The following is an 18961-nucleotide window of genomic DNA, read 5'->3' as shown; positions in this document are numbered from 1 at the left end:
CTTTTTTTTTTTTTTTTTTTTTTTTTTTTTTTTTTTTTAACCTCTTTTTATCCCCTTTCTCCCCACTCACGATTTGGGATCTCTTCTGATTTGGCTAAAGCATAGTTTCCTGGGGTTGTTGCCACCCTTTTAGTATTTTACTTGCTCCTTCATATACACTTATCTGGACAAAATGACAAGGCGGAAAAATTCACCACAAAAAAAAGAACAAAAGGCAGTACCAAAGGCTAGGGAACTAATCAATACAGACATTGGTAATATGTCAGATCTAGAGTTCAAAATGACGAGTCTCAAGGTTCTAGCTGGGCTCGAAAAAGGCAAGGAAGATATTAGAGAAACCCTCTCGGGAGATATAAAAGCCCTTTCTGGAGAAATAAAAGAACTGAAATCTAACCAAGTTGAAATAAAAAAAGCTATTAATGAGGTGCAATCAAAAATGGAGGCTCTCACTCCTAGGATAAATGAGGCAGAAGAAAGAATTAGCGATAGAGAAGACCAAATGACAGAGAATAAAGAAGCTGGGCAAAAGAGGGACAAACAGCTACTGGACCACGAGGGGAGAATTCGAGAGATAAGTGACACCATAAGACGAAACAACATTAGAATAATTGGGATTCCAGAAGAAGAGGAAACAGAGAGGGGAGCAGAAGGTATATTGGAGAGAATTATTGGAGAGAATTTCCCCAATATGGCAAAGGGAACAAGTATCAAAATCCAGGAGGTTCAGAGAACCCCCCTCAAAATCAATAAGAATAGGTCCACACCCCGTCACCTAACAGTCAAATTTACAAGTCTTAGTGACAAAGAGAAGATCCTGAAAGCAGCCCGGGAAAAGAAGTCTGTAACATACAATGGTAAAAATATTAGATTGGCAGCAGACTTATCCACAGAGACCTGGCAGGCCAGAAAGAGCTGGCATGATATATTCAGAGCACTAAATGAGAAAAACATGCAGCCAAGAATACTATATCCAGCTAGGCTATCATTGAAAATAGAAGGAGAGATTAAAAGCTTCCAGGACAAACAAAAACTGAAAGAATTCGCAAACACCAAACCAGCTCTACAGGAAATATTGAAAGGGGTCCTCTAAGCAAAGAGAAACCCTAAAAGTAGTAGATCAGAAAGAAACAGAGACAATATACAATAACAGTCACCTTACAGGCAATACAGTGGCACTAAATTCCTATCTCTCAATACTTACCCTGAATGTTAATGGGCTAAAAGCCCCAATCAAAAGACACAGGGTATCAGAATGGATAAAAAAACAAAACCCATCTATATGTTGCCTACAAGAAACTCATCTTAAACCCGAAGACACCTCCAGATTTAAAGTGAGGGGGTGGAAAAGAATTTACCATGCTAATGGACATCAGAAGAAAGCAGGAGTGGCAATCCTTATATCAGATCAATTAGATTTTAAGCCAAAGACTATAATAAGAGATGAGGAAGGACACTATATCATACTCAAAGGAACTGTCCAACAAGAAGATCTAACAATTTAAAATATCTATGCCCCTAACGTGGGAGCAGCCAACTATATGAACCAATTAATAACAAAATCAAAGAAACACATCGACAATAATACAATAATAGTAGGGGACTTTAACACTCCCCTCACTGAAATGGACAGATCATCCAAGCAAAAGATCAACAAGGAAATAAAGGCCTTAAATGACACACTGGACCAGACGGACATCACAGATATATTCAGAACATTTCATCCCAAAGCAACAGAATACACATTCTTCTCTAGTGCACATGGAACATTCTCCAGAATAGATCACATTCTCGGTCCTAAATCAGGTCTCAACCGGTATCAAAAGATTGGAATCATTCCCTGCATATTTTCAGACCACAATGCTCTGAAGCTAGAACTCAATCACAAGAGGAAATTTGGAAAGAACCCAAATACATGGAGACTAAACAGCATCCTTCTAAAGAATGAATGGGTCAACCAGGAAATTAAAGAAGAATTGAAAAAATTCATGGAAACAAATGATAATGAAAACACCACGGTTCAAAATCTGTGGGACACAACAAAGGCAGTCCTGAGAGGAAAATATATAGCGGTACAAGCCTTTCTCAAGAAACAAGAAGGGTCTCAGGTACACAACCTAACCCTACACCTAAAGGAGCTGGAGAAAGAACAACAAAGAAACCCTAAACCCAGCAGGAGAAGAGAAATCATAAAGATCAGAGCAGAAATCAATGAAATAGAAACCAAAAAAACAATAGAACAAATCAATGAAACTAGGAGCTGATTCTTTGAAAGAATTAATAAGATCAATAAACCCCTGGCCAGACTTCTCAAAAAGAAAAGAGAAAGGACCCAAATAAATAAAATCATGAATGAAAGAGGAGAGATCACAACGAACACCAAAGAAATACAGACAATTATAAGAACATACTATGAGCAACTCTACGCCAACAGATTTGACAATCTGGAAGAAATGGATGCATTCCTAGAGACATATAAACTACCACAACTGAACCAGGAAGAAATAGAAAGCCTCAACAGACCCATAACCAGTAAGGCGATTGAAACAGTCATCAAACATCTCCAAACAAACAAAAGCCCAGGGCCAGACGGCTTCCCGGGGGAATTCTACCAAACATTTAAAGAAGAACTAATTCCTATTCTCCTGAAACTGTTCCAAAAAATAGAAATGGAAGGAAAACTTCCAAACTCATTTTATGAGGCCAGCATCACCTTGATCCCAAAACCAGACAAGGATCCCATCAAAAAAGAGAACTACAGACCAATATCCTTGATGAACACAGATGCAAAAATTCTCACCAAAATACTAGCCAATAGGATTCAGCAGTACATTAAAAGGATTATTCGCCACGACCAAGTGGGATTTATTCCAGGGCTGCAAGGTTGGTTCAACATCCGCAAATCAATCAATGTGATACAACACAATAAAAGAAAGAACAAGAACCATATGATACTCTCCATAGATGCTGAAAAAGCATTTGACAAAGTACAGCATCCCTTCCTGATCAAAACTCTTCAAAGTGTAGGGATAGAGGGCACATACCTCAATATTATCAAAGCCATCTATGAAAAACCCACCGCAAATATCATTCTCAATGGAGAAAAACTGAAAGCTTTTCCGCTAAGGTCAGGAACACGGCAGGGATGTCCGTTATCACCACTGCTATTCAACATAGTACTAGAAGTCCTAGCCTCAGCAATCAGACAACAAAAGGTAATTAAAGGCATCCATATCGGCAAAGAAGAAGTCAAACTATCACTCTTTGCGGATGATATGATACTATATGTGGAAAAACCAAAAGACTCCACTCCAAAACCGCTAGAACTTGTACAGGAATTCAGTAAAGTGTCAGGATATAAAATCAATGCCCAGAAATCAGTTGCATTGCTCTACACCAACAACAAGACAGAAGAAAGAGAAATTAAGGAGTCAATCCCATTTACAATTGCACCCAAAACTATAAGATACCTAGGAATAAACCTAACCAAAGAGGCTAAGAATCTATACACAGAAAACTATAAAGTACTCATGAAAGACATTGAGGAAGACACAAAGAAATGGAAAAATGTTCCATGCTCCTGGATTGGAAGAATAAATGTTGTGAAAATGTCTATGCTACCTAAAGCAATCTACACATTTAATGCAATTCCTATCAAAGTACCATCCATTTTTTTCAAAGAAATGGAACAAATAATCCTACAATTTATATGGAACCAGAAAAGACCTCGAATAGCCAAAGGAATATTGAAAAAGAAAGCCAAAGTTGGTGGCATCACAATTCCGGACTTCAAGCTCTATTACAAAGCTGTCATCATCAAGACAGCATGGTACTGGCACAAAAACAGACACATAGATCAATGGAACAGAATAGAGAGCCCAGAAAGAGACCCTCAACTCTATGGTCAACTCATCTTCGACAAAGCAGGAAAGAATGTCCAATGGAAAAAAGACAGCCTCTTCAATAAATGGTGTTGGGAAAATTGGACAGCCACATGCAGAAAAATGAAATTGGATCATTTCCTTACACCACACACGAAAATAGACTCAAAATGGATGAAGGACCTCAATGTGAGAAAGGAATCCATCAAAATCCTTGAGGAGAACACAGGCAGCAACCTCTTCGACCTCAGCCGCAGCAACATCTTCCTAGGAACATCACCAAAGGCAAGGGAAGCAAGGGCAAAAATGAACTATTGGGATTTCATCAAGATCAAAAGCTTTTGCACAGCAAAGGAAAGTTAACAAAACCAAAAGACAACTGACAGAATGGGAGAAGATATTTGCAAACGACATATCGGATAAAGGGCTAGTGTCCAAAATCTATAAAGAACTTAGTAAACTCAACACCCAAAGAACAAATAATCCAATCAAAAAATGGGCAGAGGACATGAACAGACATTTCTGCAAAGAAGACATCCAGATGGCCAACAGACACATGAAAAAGTGCTCCACATCACTCGGCATCAGGGAAATACAAATCAAAACCACAATGAGATATCACCTCACACCAGTCAGAATGGCTAAAATTAACAAGTCAGGAAATGACAGATGCTGGCAAGGATGCGGAGAAAGGGGAACCCTCCTACACTGTTGGTGGGAATGCAAGCTGGTGCAACCACTCTGGAAAACAGCATGGAGGTTTCTCAAAATGTTGAAAATAGAACTACCCTATGACCCAGCAATTGCACTACTGGGTATTTACCCTAAAGATACGAACGTAGTGATTCGAAGGGGCACGTGCACCTGAATGTTTATAGCAGCAATGTCTACAATAGCCAAACTATGGAAAGAACCTAGATGTCCATCAACAGACGAATGGATAAAGAAGATGTGGTATATATACACAATGGAATACTATGCAGCCATCAAAAGAAATGAAATCTTGCCATTTGCGACGACGTGGATGGAACTAGAGGGTATCATGCTTAGCGAAATAAGTCAATCGGAGAAAGACAACTATCATATGATCTCCCTGATATGAGGGAGAGGAGATGCAACATGGTGGGTTAAGGGGGTAGGAGAAGAGTAAATGAAACAAGATGGGATTGGGAGGGAGAAAAACCATAAGTGACTCTTAATCTCACAAAACAAACTGAGGGTTGATGGGGGGAGGGGGGTTGGGGGGGTGGGATTATGGACATTGGGGAGGGTATGTGCTATGGTGAGTGCTGTGAAGTGTGTAAACCTGGCGATTCACAGACCTGTACCCCTGGGGATAAAAATATATTATATGTTTATAAAAAAAAAAAAAGCTACAGCAGATAGCAGTCTTGTGGTAAAATACTGAAACTACTCCCTTCATAATGTAGAACAAAACATTCTGCTCACTATCAGTAATTCAAATCAATACTATATTGAAGGACAAGGCAAAAATGAAGGGGGAAGAGAAGAAAAGAGGAGAGAAGAAACTATTATGATTCACGGATAGTCAAAAAAAAAAAAAATCCACCCTACAGAAACACCCAATTACAGATATGTTTTTGTAAAATTTGTAAAATTTTAACAAGTTTCCAGATCTAAGATGGAGAAAAGTCAACTGCTTTTTTTTTTACATATCAGCAAAAAACATACAGGAAACAGAAACTTGAAACAAAAACTTTTTTTTATATATCAGCAAAAAACATACAGGAAACAGAAACTTGAAACAATAAGTAATTTATAATAGCAACAAAATATATAAAATATTTTGCCTTTTACATTTAAATCCTTGATACATCTGGAATTACTTTTGGGTATGGGAGGTAAGGATCCCATTTATTTATTCACATATGGGTAACCAGTTGTCCCATACTATCTATTCATCTGCTTATCTCCAACATCAGCTCAGGTGCACAGCAGGATGGAGCTATTTCTGAGTTCCTTATCCTGTTAGACTGAACTCCATGAAACTGCCATTCTTATATGTCAAAACAGTCAAATGTTTGCAATTTTACATTATTCAGACCATTATTATATTCATGTATTTCTAGCACTACATATATAGTCTTAATAAATATAGCCTCACAACTAATTTTATTTTTGTTTCAGAGGCACTTCAACCTGGTTCTTCCTCAGGAGGGTACTGGCTCTCCTTGGGTCTTTAGTCTTTCATACAATTACATGCTTTATGAAAAAAATCAATTGTCTTTATTTAATTGAGATTGCATTGAATTTATAAATTTATAGAGTTTTCCTTTTGGTATAAGAATGGAAACACAATCCACTGTATATATTACTGGTTAGTGCTGAATGAGTGGGACTGAACTATATGAATTATTTTACATTTTTTAAAACTTATAAATACGTAGAAGAAAGCAAGGACATCACACTGTGGCATTTGAATCCTATGGAAATGAAGACTCAATGGGTATTTTCTGCCATAATGTTTCTTTTCTTAATGTTTAAGCATGTGCAGAGAGGACAGTGGTGGCAGTGGGGAAGGGGCTTTAGGGAGGAATAGTAAGGGAGAGACAGAGAGGAGATACAAATCTGTAAGGCCCACATCTAAATAAGGACGTATCTCACTTGTGTCGGTGGAGCACGGCATTAAAGGCAAGTCCATCTGTCCAGCTGGTGGTGAAGTTGAGGACGTTGACCTGGCTGTATAGCCTAGTAGACTGGCGCACCCAGCTCAGTAAGATCTTCTCACTGTTTGTCTGTTGCAAGTCTGACATGACATCTTTCATGACATCCTTTACCTGTTCAAAAAACCATGCTGCCTATAACTTAAAATAGTTGCTGGAATCAAGTCTAATAATAATAATCAATAACCTGAGTCTAATCATGAGAAAATACCAGCCAAACCCACATGGAGGGATATTCTACAAAGTAATTGTCCAGTACTTTTCAAAAAGCTCAATATCATGAAATACAAAGAAGGACTCAAAAACTATTCCAGATTAAAGAGGACTAAAGAGATGTGACAAATAAATGTAATGCATGATTTTGTATTTTCTTTTTCTTTTATAAAGGATATTACCAGGGCAATTGAAAAAAATCTCCCTAAGATGTATAAATTATGTAATTGTATTGTTTTTATATTATCTTCCTGATTTTAATAATTACATATTATTTTAGTATATAATTATATGTTTAACAGTATTAGTACTATATTATATATTGTACATGTATATTATGATATTAACATTATATTCTAGTTATATAAGAGAATTCCTTACTTTGAAGAAAAAGGTTTTTACAGAATACACACTGAAGTATTTAGGCAAAGAGAAAGATAGAAAACATAGAAGTATAGATAATAACTGTCAGTATTTGGGGAATCTGAGTAAAAGGTATCCAGGAATTCTTGAAGCTATTTTTGCAATTTTTTTAATAAAAACAGAAATTATGTCAACTTTTTAAATTTAATATTTTCAAAAAAAAGATATTTTTTCTATGCCAGGAGAATACAGCTGTTTGTCAGACGCTTTCATTCTAAATTACTATGAGCTGAATTGTGCCCCCCCCCCAAATTCTTTTAGTCCTAACCCCACTACTGGTGAATGTGAATGTATTTGGAAACAGGATCTCTCATGAAGGTAAAATGAGATCGTAGGGGTGGGCCCTAACCCATTATGACTAGAAGAGGCGATCAGGACAAAGACACACACAAAGAGGGAACACCATGAGGACACAGGAAGAAGGCAGTGACCCACAAGACAAGGAGAGAGGCCTCAAAAGAAACCAATGTTGCTGACACATCGAGCTCAGATTTCTAGCCTCCAGAACCATGAGAAAATTAATTTCTCTTGTTGAAGCCACACAGACTGTGGTACTCTGGGATGGCAGCCCTAAGAAACTAACACACAAATGATACATGTTCCATTTCTATTAAGAAGTGATTGAAAATTTCCCCACCTGCCAGTGCAAAATGATACTCCAAAGTAATCCCAAAGTCAGTTTGTGATTTCCATCAACAATGTCAGTTCCTCCTATATTCACTAAATCCACCTATTAAGAAAAAAAAAAAAAACAAAAACAAACAAAACCCTCTTATGACAATTTAGCCACAGAAGCCCAGACTTTTGTTTTAGTGACTTTGGACAGCAGTATAAGTGAATGATAAGAGCAATTTCATTTTAGAGAAGCAGATATGCCTAAATCTCAAAAATGTATTATTTATACAATAGATCAATAAAGAAATCAGAAAAAGCATGACTCTTCCCTCCTTTACAGAAAAGGTTCAATACTTAATGTAAGAAAAATGTTTCTAAAAATCAGCTGATGACAATGCAGAGCAGGTGGCTGGTTTGATGATAAATAATCTGGATGGCACCAAAGAACCCCAAAAGTCACACCGTGAACTTACATTGTTCTGATGTAAAACCTGCAGCACTCTGTTGACATTATTTAAAGCATGGACCCTTGTGGAGCCACGTTCCTTCGGCTAGAAAACAAAACGTGACATCAAATGAGACCGACTCTCCACGTTGCCAACAAACAGGGACACTGAGGTGTACAGAGAGGCTCAGCCTGCAGAGCCCCTCTCTGCCAGGAGCTCTGGCTGGCTTCTCAGGCCACCACGGAGGCTCCTCGTGACAGAATGCAAATGACCCCACCAACATCCTAAGATAGTAGATCCCTCACTTGCCTGAATCCTAGCATTCAAAAAATAGCAAACCTGTTTAGTCCTACCCCCAAAGATGATCACTTAGTGATTCTGGGGTGTAGCAGGCATTTGGAATTTCTACAAGATTTCCTTGGTGATTCTAACGTGCAGGCCAGTTTGGAAACCAAGGCTTCCAGGAGCCAGTTTCTTTTATCTAACCTGGGATGGACTCAGGAAGACTGAGAAGTCATGTCACCTTCATACTGCCCCGGGGGGCACAGAGCAGGAAGGATTCAGAGGCACTATCTCAGGTTCCCAGGTGACAAGGGCCCAGTGGGAAGGCAGGAGTAGCCATCTGGGGCAACGTGATCTGGAGGCTTTTCTGCCTCACTGGCCCAGGAATCTTATCTGAGAAAGGGATCAGCCTCTCCAACAGGTGTCTCACCCACCGCCTGGAAGGCAAAAGGCCGAGTATAACACCTCACGCTTTGGCAAGAAAGGAATTCATCTTCAGGAGTACATTTCTCTGTACCTTCTATACTAATTCTTCCTCTAGTGTTAAAGTTTGTACCCATAAAAATGTATCCTCTTCAATAGCGGAGTTATTTCTGTGTGAGTATAACACATAAAGTAATAGATTAGGGTTTGATGAAGAAACAAAAGTAATACTGAAAAACTGAATAAAAATAAATGCCATAGCTTTTAACAACTCCTTAAGATATTTACTAAATAACATTTAAATGCGTTTTCTACAACTAGCATCTTCTAAAAAACAAAAAATGTGTTCTCTACTATTCAAAACAGTATGCCCTCTTCCCATAGCCATTCTTCTTTTGTAATTCTCTCCTGGGCTCCCTGAGAGCAATAAATATAATAAATAATCTTATCTTTGATAAAAATAGAGCCCTCAATAAAGCCTAATAATGTTCTATCAAAAATTCACTGAAATACTTTTTTTTTTAATGTTCCTATTTGGGCCTGTACATTTTAAGTACCCCCAAGGGTCTTCAAGTCACTAATGATGAGAGACACTCCATTAGTCTGGTTCTCAAAGAAGACTCCTCTCACCAGTGATGTTCCTGTGAGGCCTTCCAGAAGATCCAGGAGCTTCCTTCCATCTTTGAGGTCTGTGAACATATCATTAATGGGTGGTTTTCCACTCTATAAAAGAAAAAGTAAATTATGATTTTCTTCAGCAGCAGAAATTCCATACCTATGTGGCAAATAAATTTTTTTCCAATTAAAAGTCTGGATGGGGGGGCGCCTGAGTGGCTCAGTGGGTTAAAGCCTCTGCCTTCGGCTCAGATCATGATCCCAGAGTCCTGGGATCGAGCCCCACATCGGGCTCTCTGCTCCGCGGAGGGCCTGTTTCCTCCTCTCTCTCTGCCTGCCTCCCTGCCTACTTGTGATCTCTCTCTCTGTCAAATGAATAAATAAAATCTTTAAAAAAAAAAAAATAAAGTCTGGATGGGCAGCAGATCATTCAGCTTCACCTTGTATGGAAAGAAACATAATTACAGGGAACTCTGAAATCCATAAAAAATGCTTTAAGCTGAACAATAGAAACTGCATTATTTCTTATATAAATTGCATTATTTCTTACAAAGGGAGTAAATAAAGCTGTGACTAATGTCCATATGGCTTGACTATGATATATATCCCTGAGAAGGAATGAAAGAGAGATGCCCTGAGAAATATAAATGAGCATACAGCGCCCGGGTGCAGAGGACATGACAAGTGTGTGGATCCTGTCATTCCATCACCACACTTTACGCTCACGGTCTGATGGAGTCTTGCAGCATTTCCATCACAGGAACACGTCACTTTGTCCATAATTTCATCTCTCCAGTGCTGCACCTATCCTTCTCGCTATAATTTCTAAACAACAATGACACTTTGGGCTCTGTGTCTAAGTAAGGTACCAGTCCAGTATTTCGAAATGCAAAGCTTACAGAATTCCTAAACTTGCAATCCTAACTGATAAATAGCACCAGCTTCCAGCGACCAACATACCCTGTGTCTGATGCCAGAAAACTCCACCCATCGACAGGCAGATCCCGTATGAGCTGATGGCTGTATGCAGTAGGGAGATTACTACACAGAACATCAGGAAGCCTCAGTTTCAATTCCAGTTGGACCATTAACAAACCGGTAAACCTAAACGAACCTCTTAACCTTCCTCTGCATCACAGGCTAAAATCCAACAAATAATATTACGTGAAAATGTCTAGACTATAAAGCACAATGTACTAAGTGTGACATCACTATGTTGTATCAAATTATCCCCCTTTAATCTGAAATCTCCACAGAGATAACAGTCTGAGTTCTGTCAATAATAGAGATATTTTATAACTGATAACTATTTCATCTTTTTCACTTTTCACTTTAAAAAACATAAACAAGGGCACCTGGGTGGCTCAGGTGGTTGAACGTCTGACTCGTGGCTCAGGTCACGATCTCAGGGTCGTGAGATCATGAGATGGAGCCTGGCGTCAGGCTCTGCGCTCAAGGAAGTCTGCTTGGGAGAAAATTCTCTCCCTCTCCCTCTGCCCACCCCCTCTCCCAACAATCTTATATGCATGTGTGCAAACTCTCTCAAATAAATAGATACATCTTAAAAGCAAATAAATAAATAAAGTCATATGAAGCACAATTTTACTCTGAGCTTGAAACGGAAGAGGTGGAAGGGAGACCTTCTGAGGTTTCCTATAACTCAGCATTTTCCAATTTTTCCTCCTCTCCTGATTTTTTACATTTTCAGTTAAGTATAAAGTATCGTCAATTAATGAACTAATGACTAGCAGGGCTTTTGAATAGTTCACGTACTCCAAATGAGGGGAAGTATGGTGAAGTTTTCACTGTAGAATCAGTTAAAAAAAAAAAGAAGAAGAAGAAGAAGAAGAAGAAGAAAAGAAAAAAAAAGGAAAAAAGAAAGAAAGAAAATAATTATGACTTCTCTGTGTCTGAAACAAAACTGTTTTTCTAGTCCCAGGTGCCATCCTGGTGAGCAGTGATAGTGTCAGGGACACGTGGATTGTCTCCATCAATAACAGTAACAAACTGATTTCCCTGTGGGAGATGTGGCCCCCGGGTCCAGAAGTGATACTCCAGGAGGCAGAGCAAGGGGGAGCTCCTTGCATGTTAAAGACTTCCTACCTGTTACCTGTAAAAACAAAAGAGTGGCCCTCATCATCTGCTATGCTCCCCTTCTTCCTCTCTATGTCAACCAAAATACACTTCGGAGCACTAGCCACCAAATCAACAGATTCCTTTTCAAGGAGAGATGAATAACTCTGCTCTGTGCATGAAGAGGTAGGGATACAGGTAAAGGTCATGGGAGAAATAAAGAGGGGTGTGTAGGGATGCCTGGGTGGCTCAGTGTGTTAGGCATCTGCCTTTAGCTCAGGTCATAATCCAGGGATCAAGCCCAGCACCGGGCTCCCTGCTCAGCAGGAGAGTCTGCCTCTCCCCTTCCCTCTGCCACTTACCCCTGCTGGTTCTTTCTTTCTCTCTCTTTCTCTCTTTCTCTCTCACTCTTGCTCATTCATCTCTCTCTCAAATAAATAAAATATTTTTTTAAAAAATAAATTAAATAGGAGCACCTGGGTGGCTCAGATGGTTAAGCATCTACCTTCAGCTCAGGTCATGATCCCAGAGTCCTGGGATCAAGCCCCATATCCGGCTTCCTGTTCGGAGGGAAGCTTGCTTCTCCCTCTCCCACTTCCCCTGCTTGTGTTCCCTCTCTTGTTGTCTGTCTATCTCTCTCTCTCTCTCTCTGTCAAATAAATAAATAAATAAAATCTTTTAAAAAATTAAGTAAGTAAATAAATAAGGCACACCTAGACATAAAAAAGGATCTTAAAAATTGATAAGAACCACAGCTAATAATGTCTTCTCAAATCCACTATCCATTTTAAAAAATAAATAAATAAAATAACATAAACCAACATAATATAAATATAAATATTAGTCCATATGACAATTATGAATGTGCATCAACGATCTCACTAACAAAAATGTCCTTTCACCAGTCATATAATTCTGGGCAAGTGACTTGGTCCTTCCACATCTATTTGTTCATCTGTTAAAAACTAAGATGACAGATGTTCACTAAATGGTTGATACTATCATTCATATCAGGAACATAATTTCAGTGTTTTTACGGTCATAAAAGTGCCATAAAATTTCAGCAGTATCTGGAAGGACAAATAAAACAAATAAGCATGTCTTGATCCCAGGCAAGAATGTAAACGCAGGTTCTGAACCTGAGTCCATGTTAGTGTCAATTCATGGACAAAGATCTTCTCAGTCCCAAATTCACGAATACGATGACCAGTAGGGATACATCCCACTCCAAAGCCATGAACATGATGAGACTAGAGCACGCCACACTGTGCTGTAGGTCTGCACCATGAGACAAGCCGTGACTCAGCAGCAAACTCACCAGACTCTTCCCTAAGCTCCACTGCTGATCAATGGCAAAGTAGGAGGCATTAAGGAGCAGCATTAATTTTTCTAGAAGAGACACTCTTCCCTATCTCGCTTGTCTAGTTCATTGGTTTACTGAGCAACAAACCTTGAGAAAAGCTCCCTGCAGAGCATTCTGTTGAAACAAACATGACCCAGACACCCTTCTATCTTTCTAGAAGTCAATCATTCATACAGTATAACCAGTGCTCTAATTTTCTTTAAAAATATAAAACAAACAAAACCCTACAGTAACAGCAATACAATTTCTTTATTCTATCTCCCAATTTCAGATGAATACTGATGGCAATCAGGAAAATACATGTTTTGTGCTACGTCCCTTTCTCTAACACCTTCCCACCCCATGCCAATGATGGTGTTATCAGTATATATTCCCACTGAGAATCTCTGGAAGGATTACACCTGCAGGATGGCAAAAGAGGGGGAAATACAGCCTGTGAATCTCCTCACTGGACAGAGTAAAGGACAGTACCTGGGCTTGTACAAATCCGAAGCTGTGGTTCAAAGCTTACACAGAAAACACACACCCACACCACCACACACATGGCCAGTCACTACGAAAGTACGTATTCCTGACAAATACAACTTCAGAATGCCCCATATACAGATGGAAAGAATCAGACTATGCCAAAGAACAAGTTCCACTTACCACCCAAGAGATTAACACCTGTACCTATGGGGATTCAGTGCTTTCTGTCCGACAAGTAGAGGTCAGAAAATTTCTGTTGGAAAGATCCAGACAGAACCTAGATTAGGTGTTGCTGGCCAGCTGGTCTCCACCAAAACCACTCGATCCTACTGTAATATGAAAGCAGCCCAGACAATACAGAAACAAATGAGCCAATCATAATGATGACAATGTTCCAATAAAACTTTGTGAACTCTGAAATTTGAATCTCATATAACATCCATGTGTCGTGAAATATTCTTTTCTTTATTTTTTGCAACCCCCTAAAAATGTCAAAACCATTCCTAGTTTGTGGGCCATACGAAAACAGGCAGCAGAAACATGAAATGTTCTTAGAGTAACAGCAACCACTTAGAAATGTTTTAGGGGTTTACAGAGATTTAGATGTATTAGTTACACATATTAGTTATTTCTTGGTAGTAATATTTTGAAGTAGGGAAGCTGAGACAGGGGCGATATGACAAGGGAAAGGCAGAACCAGGATCTAATACTACAGAATCGAGTTCCAAATCTATGTTCTCAAAGTCTGTGCTAAGCTGCCACTAAGATTACAAGGGGGCAGGACTGTGACATCTAAGCCAGGAAATACTTAATTGGGGGGGGGGACAGAATAGAGGAGGTTCTATTTAATGACTTTCCAAAGAAAGCAACAAAACATGTAGCACATTGAAATGAACTCAAAATGAAGACAATTTTTTCCCAAGCACACAGCTTTAACGAGTATCTGTGCTTTCCTATCACAGGTTCTCAACATGGGGTCCACCCTGGGAAACTGTTTGAAAATGTCAGAAGTCATCATTGAATAAAATTAAAAACTGATTCATCCTGACAGTCAGCCTCCTATTTAGATATTGAATTCTTTGCAAAGACATATTTGCAGAGCCTTCTCCGACAGAGAAAATACAGTTTAATAACTCAATCAAATACATGGTGAATACCTCCTTTGTGCTTGGCCCCGCAGAAATGCCAAGTTCAGGCCACCCTTGTCATTCACAAGAGAGGGTTCTCATAGCTTTCCAATAAACACAAAATAGTACAAATGAACAATCTTAAATTTGGGATGTAGATAAGCCGTGGGTCATATTTACCCTTAAAAATTTGAAAAGGCAACATGACATGCGTCCAGGGGACAGATGCTATAGGTAACCAGCCCTGGCGACTCCTCCTCCAAGCCTTTCCTTGACCCCTGTACTTCGGTGCACTCTTCTAACACCAGCTTTAACCCCATCATTGTGATAAAAGGGACCAGCATTAATACCAGCAGCTGGGACATGTAAGTTTCTGGATTTAAAAGTGTCAGAGGATACAAGCAAACTGTTATCACAATTCACGAGGAGAAGCCAGGGTCTCCGGGAGGGCAGCAGCTGAGAAGACTGATGGGGATGTGTGACAAACGACCACACGAAGCCAAGCTGATGAGCTCCGCCACCCGGGAGAAATCAGCCCAAAGGCTGCTGGTAACAGCTCATGCTCATTTCTGCCACCAGCAGCCATGTTGGTCATTGTGGGCAGGACTTCCAGTTTTTCAAAAGAAGCTGGAAATCTGAATTTCTCCATGTAATCTCCTGATATTTGTAGTTTCCTTAAAATAGATAAACAATGTGTGTCCACAGGCATACCAGATCACCAGGCGACTGACTAGCAGTCTCTGCACATGGCATAACCACATGAAATGTAGTAGTCAATAATGAGTTGGATAATCTCTGTGGAAAAGACACACACGCATGTGCGCGCGCACGTGCGCGCACACACACACACACACACACACACACAGACACCACACCACGCAAAGACTAGAGAACATGCCTGAAGACAGAACGCTAGCAGTCAGACCAACACAAAGAAGTCCGTAGTTTCAGATTCTTTGTTTTCCACTCACTGTCCACCTCAATTTTCTACCTTCGAACGCACATTCCAAAGGTAACCACCTCTCCCTGTCATCATGACTCCCACTGCAGTTCATGCCTCCAGGATGAGGCTAATTGATCCCTTTGCTTCTGCATAAAAGCCGGAATAACTCTAATTATAGGCAAAGACAATCCAAACTCCAAGTAAAAGATCCTCTGTGATCAAGTCCCCGCCCTGTCTCTAATCTGACACTGTCTTATTCTCCCCCTTCTTCAGTACTCCCAAATCCCAGTTATTTCCATCATAGAAGCCAAGTTTTTCAGCAATAGTAGTAGTGGTAAGAGAAAAAAAAAATGTGAAGATTGAATAAGAAAGTAAAATTTAGAAAGCGTAGTTTGGAGCTCTTAAAAGGGCAAAGTGCAACTTCTTTATAGCAACAACCCACCAGCCAGAGACAGAATTAGGACTTGCATTTTCCATGTGGAAGACAGATCAGTGCCTTCTGGCTGGAGCTGCTAGGCTGACACTGACCACCCGCAGCAGACAAATGCAGGCCTTGCCCTCAAGACCCTCAGAACCTAGATGTAAACAAAACCAGTACCAAAGCAGCATGCTGAGCACATTAGGATGGGCTCATGAGCTAAGCATGCTTCTGCCAAATTTGTACCAAGTAACAGACACAGTACACAGGCAGAATCTGTCCTATGATTTACTTAATCTCATTATAAATAATCAAGTTACAACTGGGTATAATAAGGAGATGAGTGAAAACATAAGTTTTTAAGTGCTCTCACAACTAACATATCTGATATGGCATCTTACAAACAAATAATAAATGTGAGCCCTTTGACACTGTTCAGCTATTCCATTTTTTATGCTCTATTTTCAAAACAGGATTTGAGGCAGCCAATGCAATTCAGTTACTATCTCCACTGTTTACTTTACGTGCATACACATGTATCATATACATGGATATACATGGCATATACATATATACACATATACTAGATACTAGATATACCATAATGTATTTGCATTTTTCTCAGATTCATCTGAGATTAATCTGATGTCCCCAGCTTCTGGTAACATATTGTAAGCTTTAGCATCTCTAATTTTTTTTATTGTTTTCTGTTTTTGATCATTTTTGGCAAGGCCTTGGTTACTTTAAAATTTCAAAAAGCAATAAGCAATATAACTTGATATTTCTTTTGATATTTTTAAAGCAGACTCTTACACTTATGAATCCCCAATCTCAGCACTGATGCAACTTTAGCATCCTTTGGCTCTTGTAGTTCTTCATTTTCTTAAAAGTCAATAAGGCATCAGTGAGTACCACGAACAATACCATTCTGGTTAATTATGTTAATATATAAACACATTTTTTAAGTTTTTTATAACAAAAATGTTATGCTTTTTCTCTTGGTAGTAGAACTGAAAGCATTAGAAGTAGAATGTTTTCTTTGGATTTCTTCTTTTTGTGATGTGTATTATTGTGTAAAATAAATAATAGATTAAAACAAAGACTAGTATCTCTAGTCAAGATTAAAGAAACTGTGGGGTGCCTGGGTGACTCAGTCAGTTAAGCGTCTGCCTTCAGCTCAGGTCATGATCCTGGGATCGAGCCTGGTGTTGGGCTCCCTGCTCAGGGGTGTCTGCTTCTCCCTCTCCTCCCTGCTCATGCTCTCTCTCGCTATCTCTACCTCTCATATAAATAAATAAAATCCTTAAAGAAAAAGAGAGATTAAGCAAACTGATAAAATGAGGTCCATCACTATAAATGTACATAAATGTATATATGCTATATATAAATATTTATATTTATTTATATTTACATATAAATACATTATTCATTATATATGTTATGTATTTATTTATTATATATAAATATGTTTATATTATTTATATACTATATTAAAAATACTTATAAAAATTTATAAAACTATAAATGTATAGTTTCACCAATGAAATGAAGACTTATGAAGGTCAATATCAACTTTATGATTCCACTCTACAGGGAAAGCAGGAGAGCAACACTGCTTTTGACTGAGAAGAGTGAGAGCAAAATGAGTGCAGTGAAATAGCTAAGGAGGTCTTTAATCGCCTTGCAAAGGAAAGCCAGCAAGATTGCTACAGTCAAAAGAATCAGTGAGCACATGGCTCCCGGCCTTTTTTTTTTTCCCCAAGAATTCAGGGTAGTCAGCACAAGTTCTTAAGAACTGAAAAAGGTTCCATTTAGAAGCTCGCTTGCAAGAAGGGAGGGAGGGTGGGAGGAAAAAGAAGGAGAGTGAGGGACTGGAGAAACATGGCTCAGGTAATCCCACCAACAACACATTCACTACAGAATAATGATTTATGTGCAATGTTCACACAGGAATCAAATCAACGATTTCTTTAAAAACTACAAAATACTGTAAAACGCAAGCTAAACCAAATAATACCTTCCTGAGAATCAAAAGTCAGACAGCATGTAACAGAAGTTTTACCTTGATTTGGAGTAAGCTAAGTCATGAGATAGTGCTGATATACTGGTATGCTAAGGTACCATATGTGGGGCTCACAGAGCTGGCAGCCAGAGGCAAGGCCAATTGCATATTCCATGGACAAACACCAGGTGAGGTCTGCAAGCTGAGCAAACTCGCTCCAAATGCATACCAGGCAAGGCCTGTAACAAGACCGCTCATTCCATACATGCACAACTGGCAAAGCAGGGGAAAAGTTTGGAGAGCGCAGTTCCTCAAACAATATGCTACCATGGGACCAGGGCAAGGCATTAGTTCTGGGATTGATAATGATGATATAAGGGTAAATAAAATGACACTTTCTTTGTTTAATAAAGGAGGGACAGCCGCCCTGCCCTTTCTTTCCCCTTAGGGTATCTCCTAAAAAACACAATAAGACCAGATTTGGGGTGAGGAATTAGATAAACCCCCATCTCCAGCTTTCTAACGCAAGATAACAAAGACCTCAGAGTAACGCAGGAGTCTCTCAGGAGGTACACAAGAGACCCAGGCAAGGGGCATCCTTCTGAACTGTGTTTGCTCTGAATTCTGTATCAGATAGAGGTCTTTTTATTGGCAGGATTTTCTCTTTTTTTTTTTTTTTTAATTTCCCCAACAGATGACAAAAACAAAATTAACAGTATCAACTCTCCACATTCCCCAGCCCAGTCTGGCTCCACTCATGGTTGGCAGGTGACTACCTGTAGCAGTTAGAGCCACAGGTTTCCCAGGGTTTCATAGAGCTAAAAGCAGGTCCCTCCCAGCTCTGTTTAACAGAAAGAGCTTCTTTCCCCCTAAAACTTTCCCCCACCTCTTCAACAATCCTCTCCCTCAGCTCACTGGCCCATACTGGCTTCGGTCTACGACCCCCTCCCCCCAGCACCAATCAGAGCCCATCTCTGAAGGTGGGAAT

The 18961-nt window shown here is 39.3% G+C and overlaps 1 protein-coding gene across 2 annotated transcripts in view; it reads right to left on the bottom strand.

Annotated features, from left to right (window-relative positions):
* LOC111147605 (utrophin) overlaps positions 1–18961 on the bottom strand; it is a 552279-nt gene that overhangs the window by 405202 nt on the left and 128116 nt on the right. For both annotated transcript variants that reach the window (XM_022503758.1, XM_022503757.1), the window contains 4 exons: positions 9595–9687; positions 8287–8364; positions 7836–7928; positions 6504–6676 (listed from right to left, as the gene is read on the bottom strand). In XM_022503758.1, coding sequence (XP_022359466.1) covers positions 6504–6676; positions 7836–7928; positions 8287–8364; positions 9595–9687 — 437 coding nt within the window. The remainder of the gene's footprint in view (positions 1–6503; positions 6677–7835; positions 7929–8286; positions 8365–9594; positions 9688–18961) is intronic.

The sequence above is a fragment of the Enhydra lutris genome, unplaced genomic scaffold (assembly GCF_002288905.1).
Source record: "Enhydra lutris kenyoni isolate GAN:26980312 unplaced genomic scaffold, ASM228890v2 scaffoldscaffold17, whole genome shotgun sequence".
NCBI lineage: Eukaryota > Metazoa > Chordata > Mammalia > Carnivora > Mustelidae > Enhydra > Enhydra lutris.
This window is presented reverse-complemented; position numbering and strand designations above follow the sequence as displayed.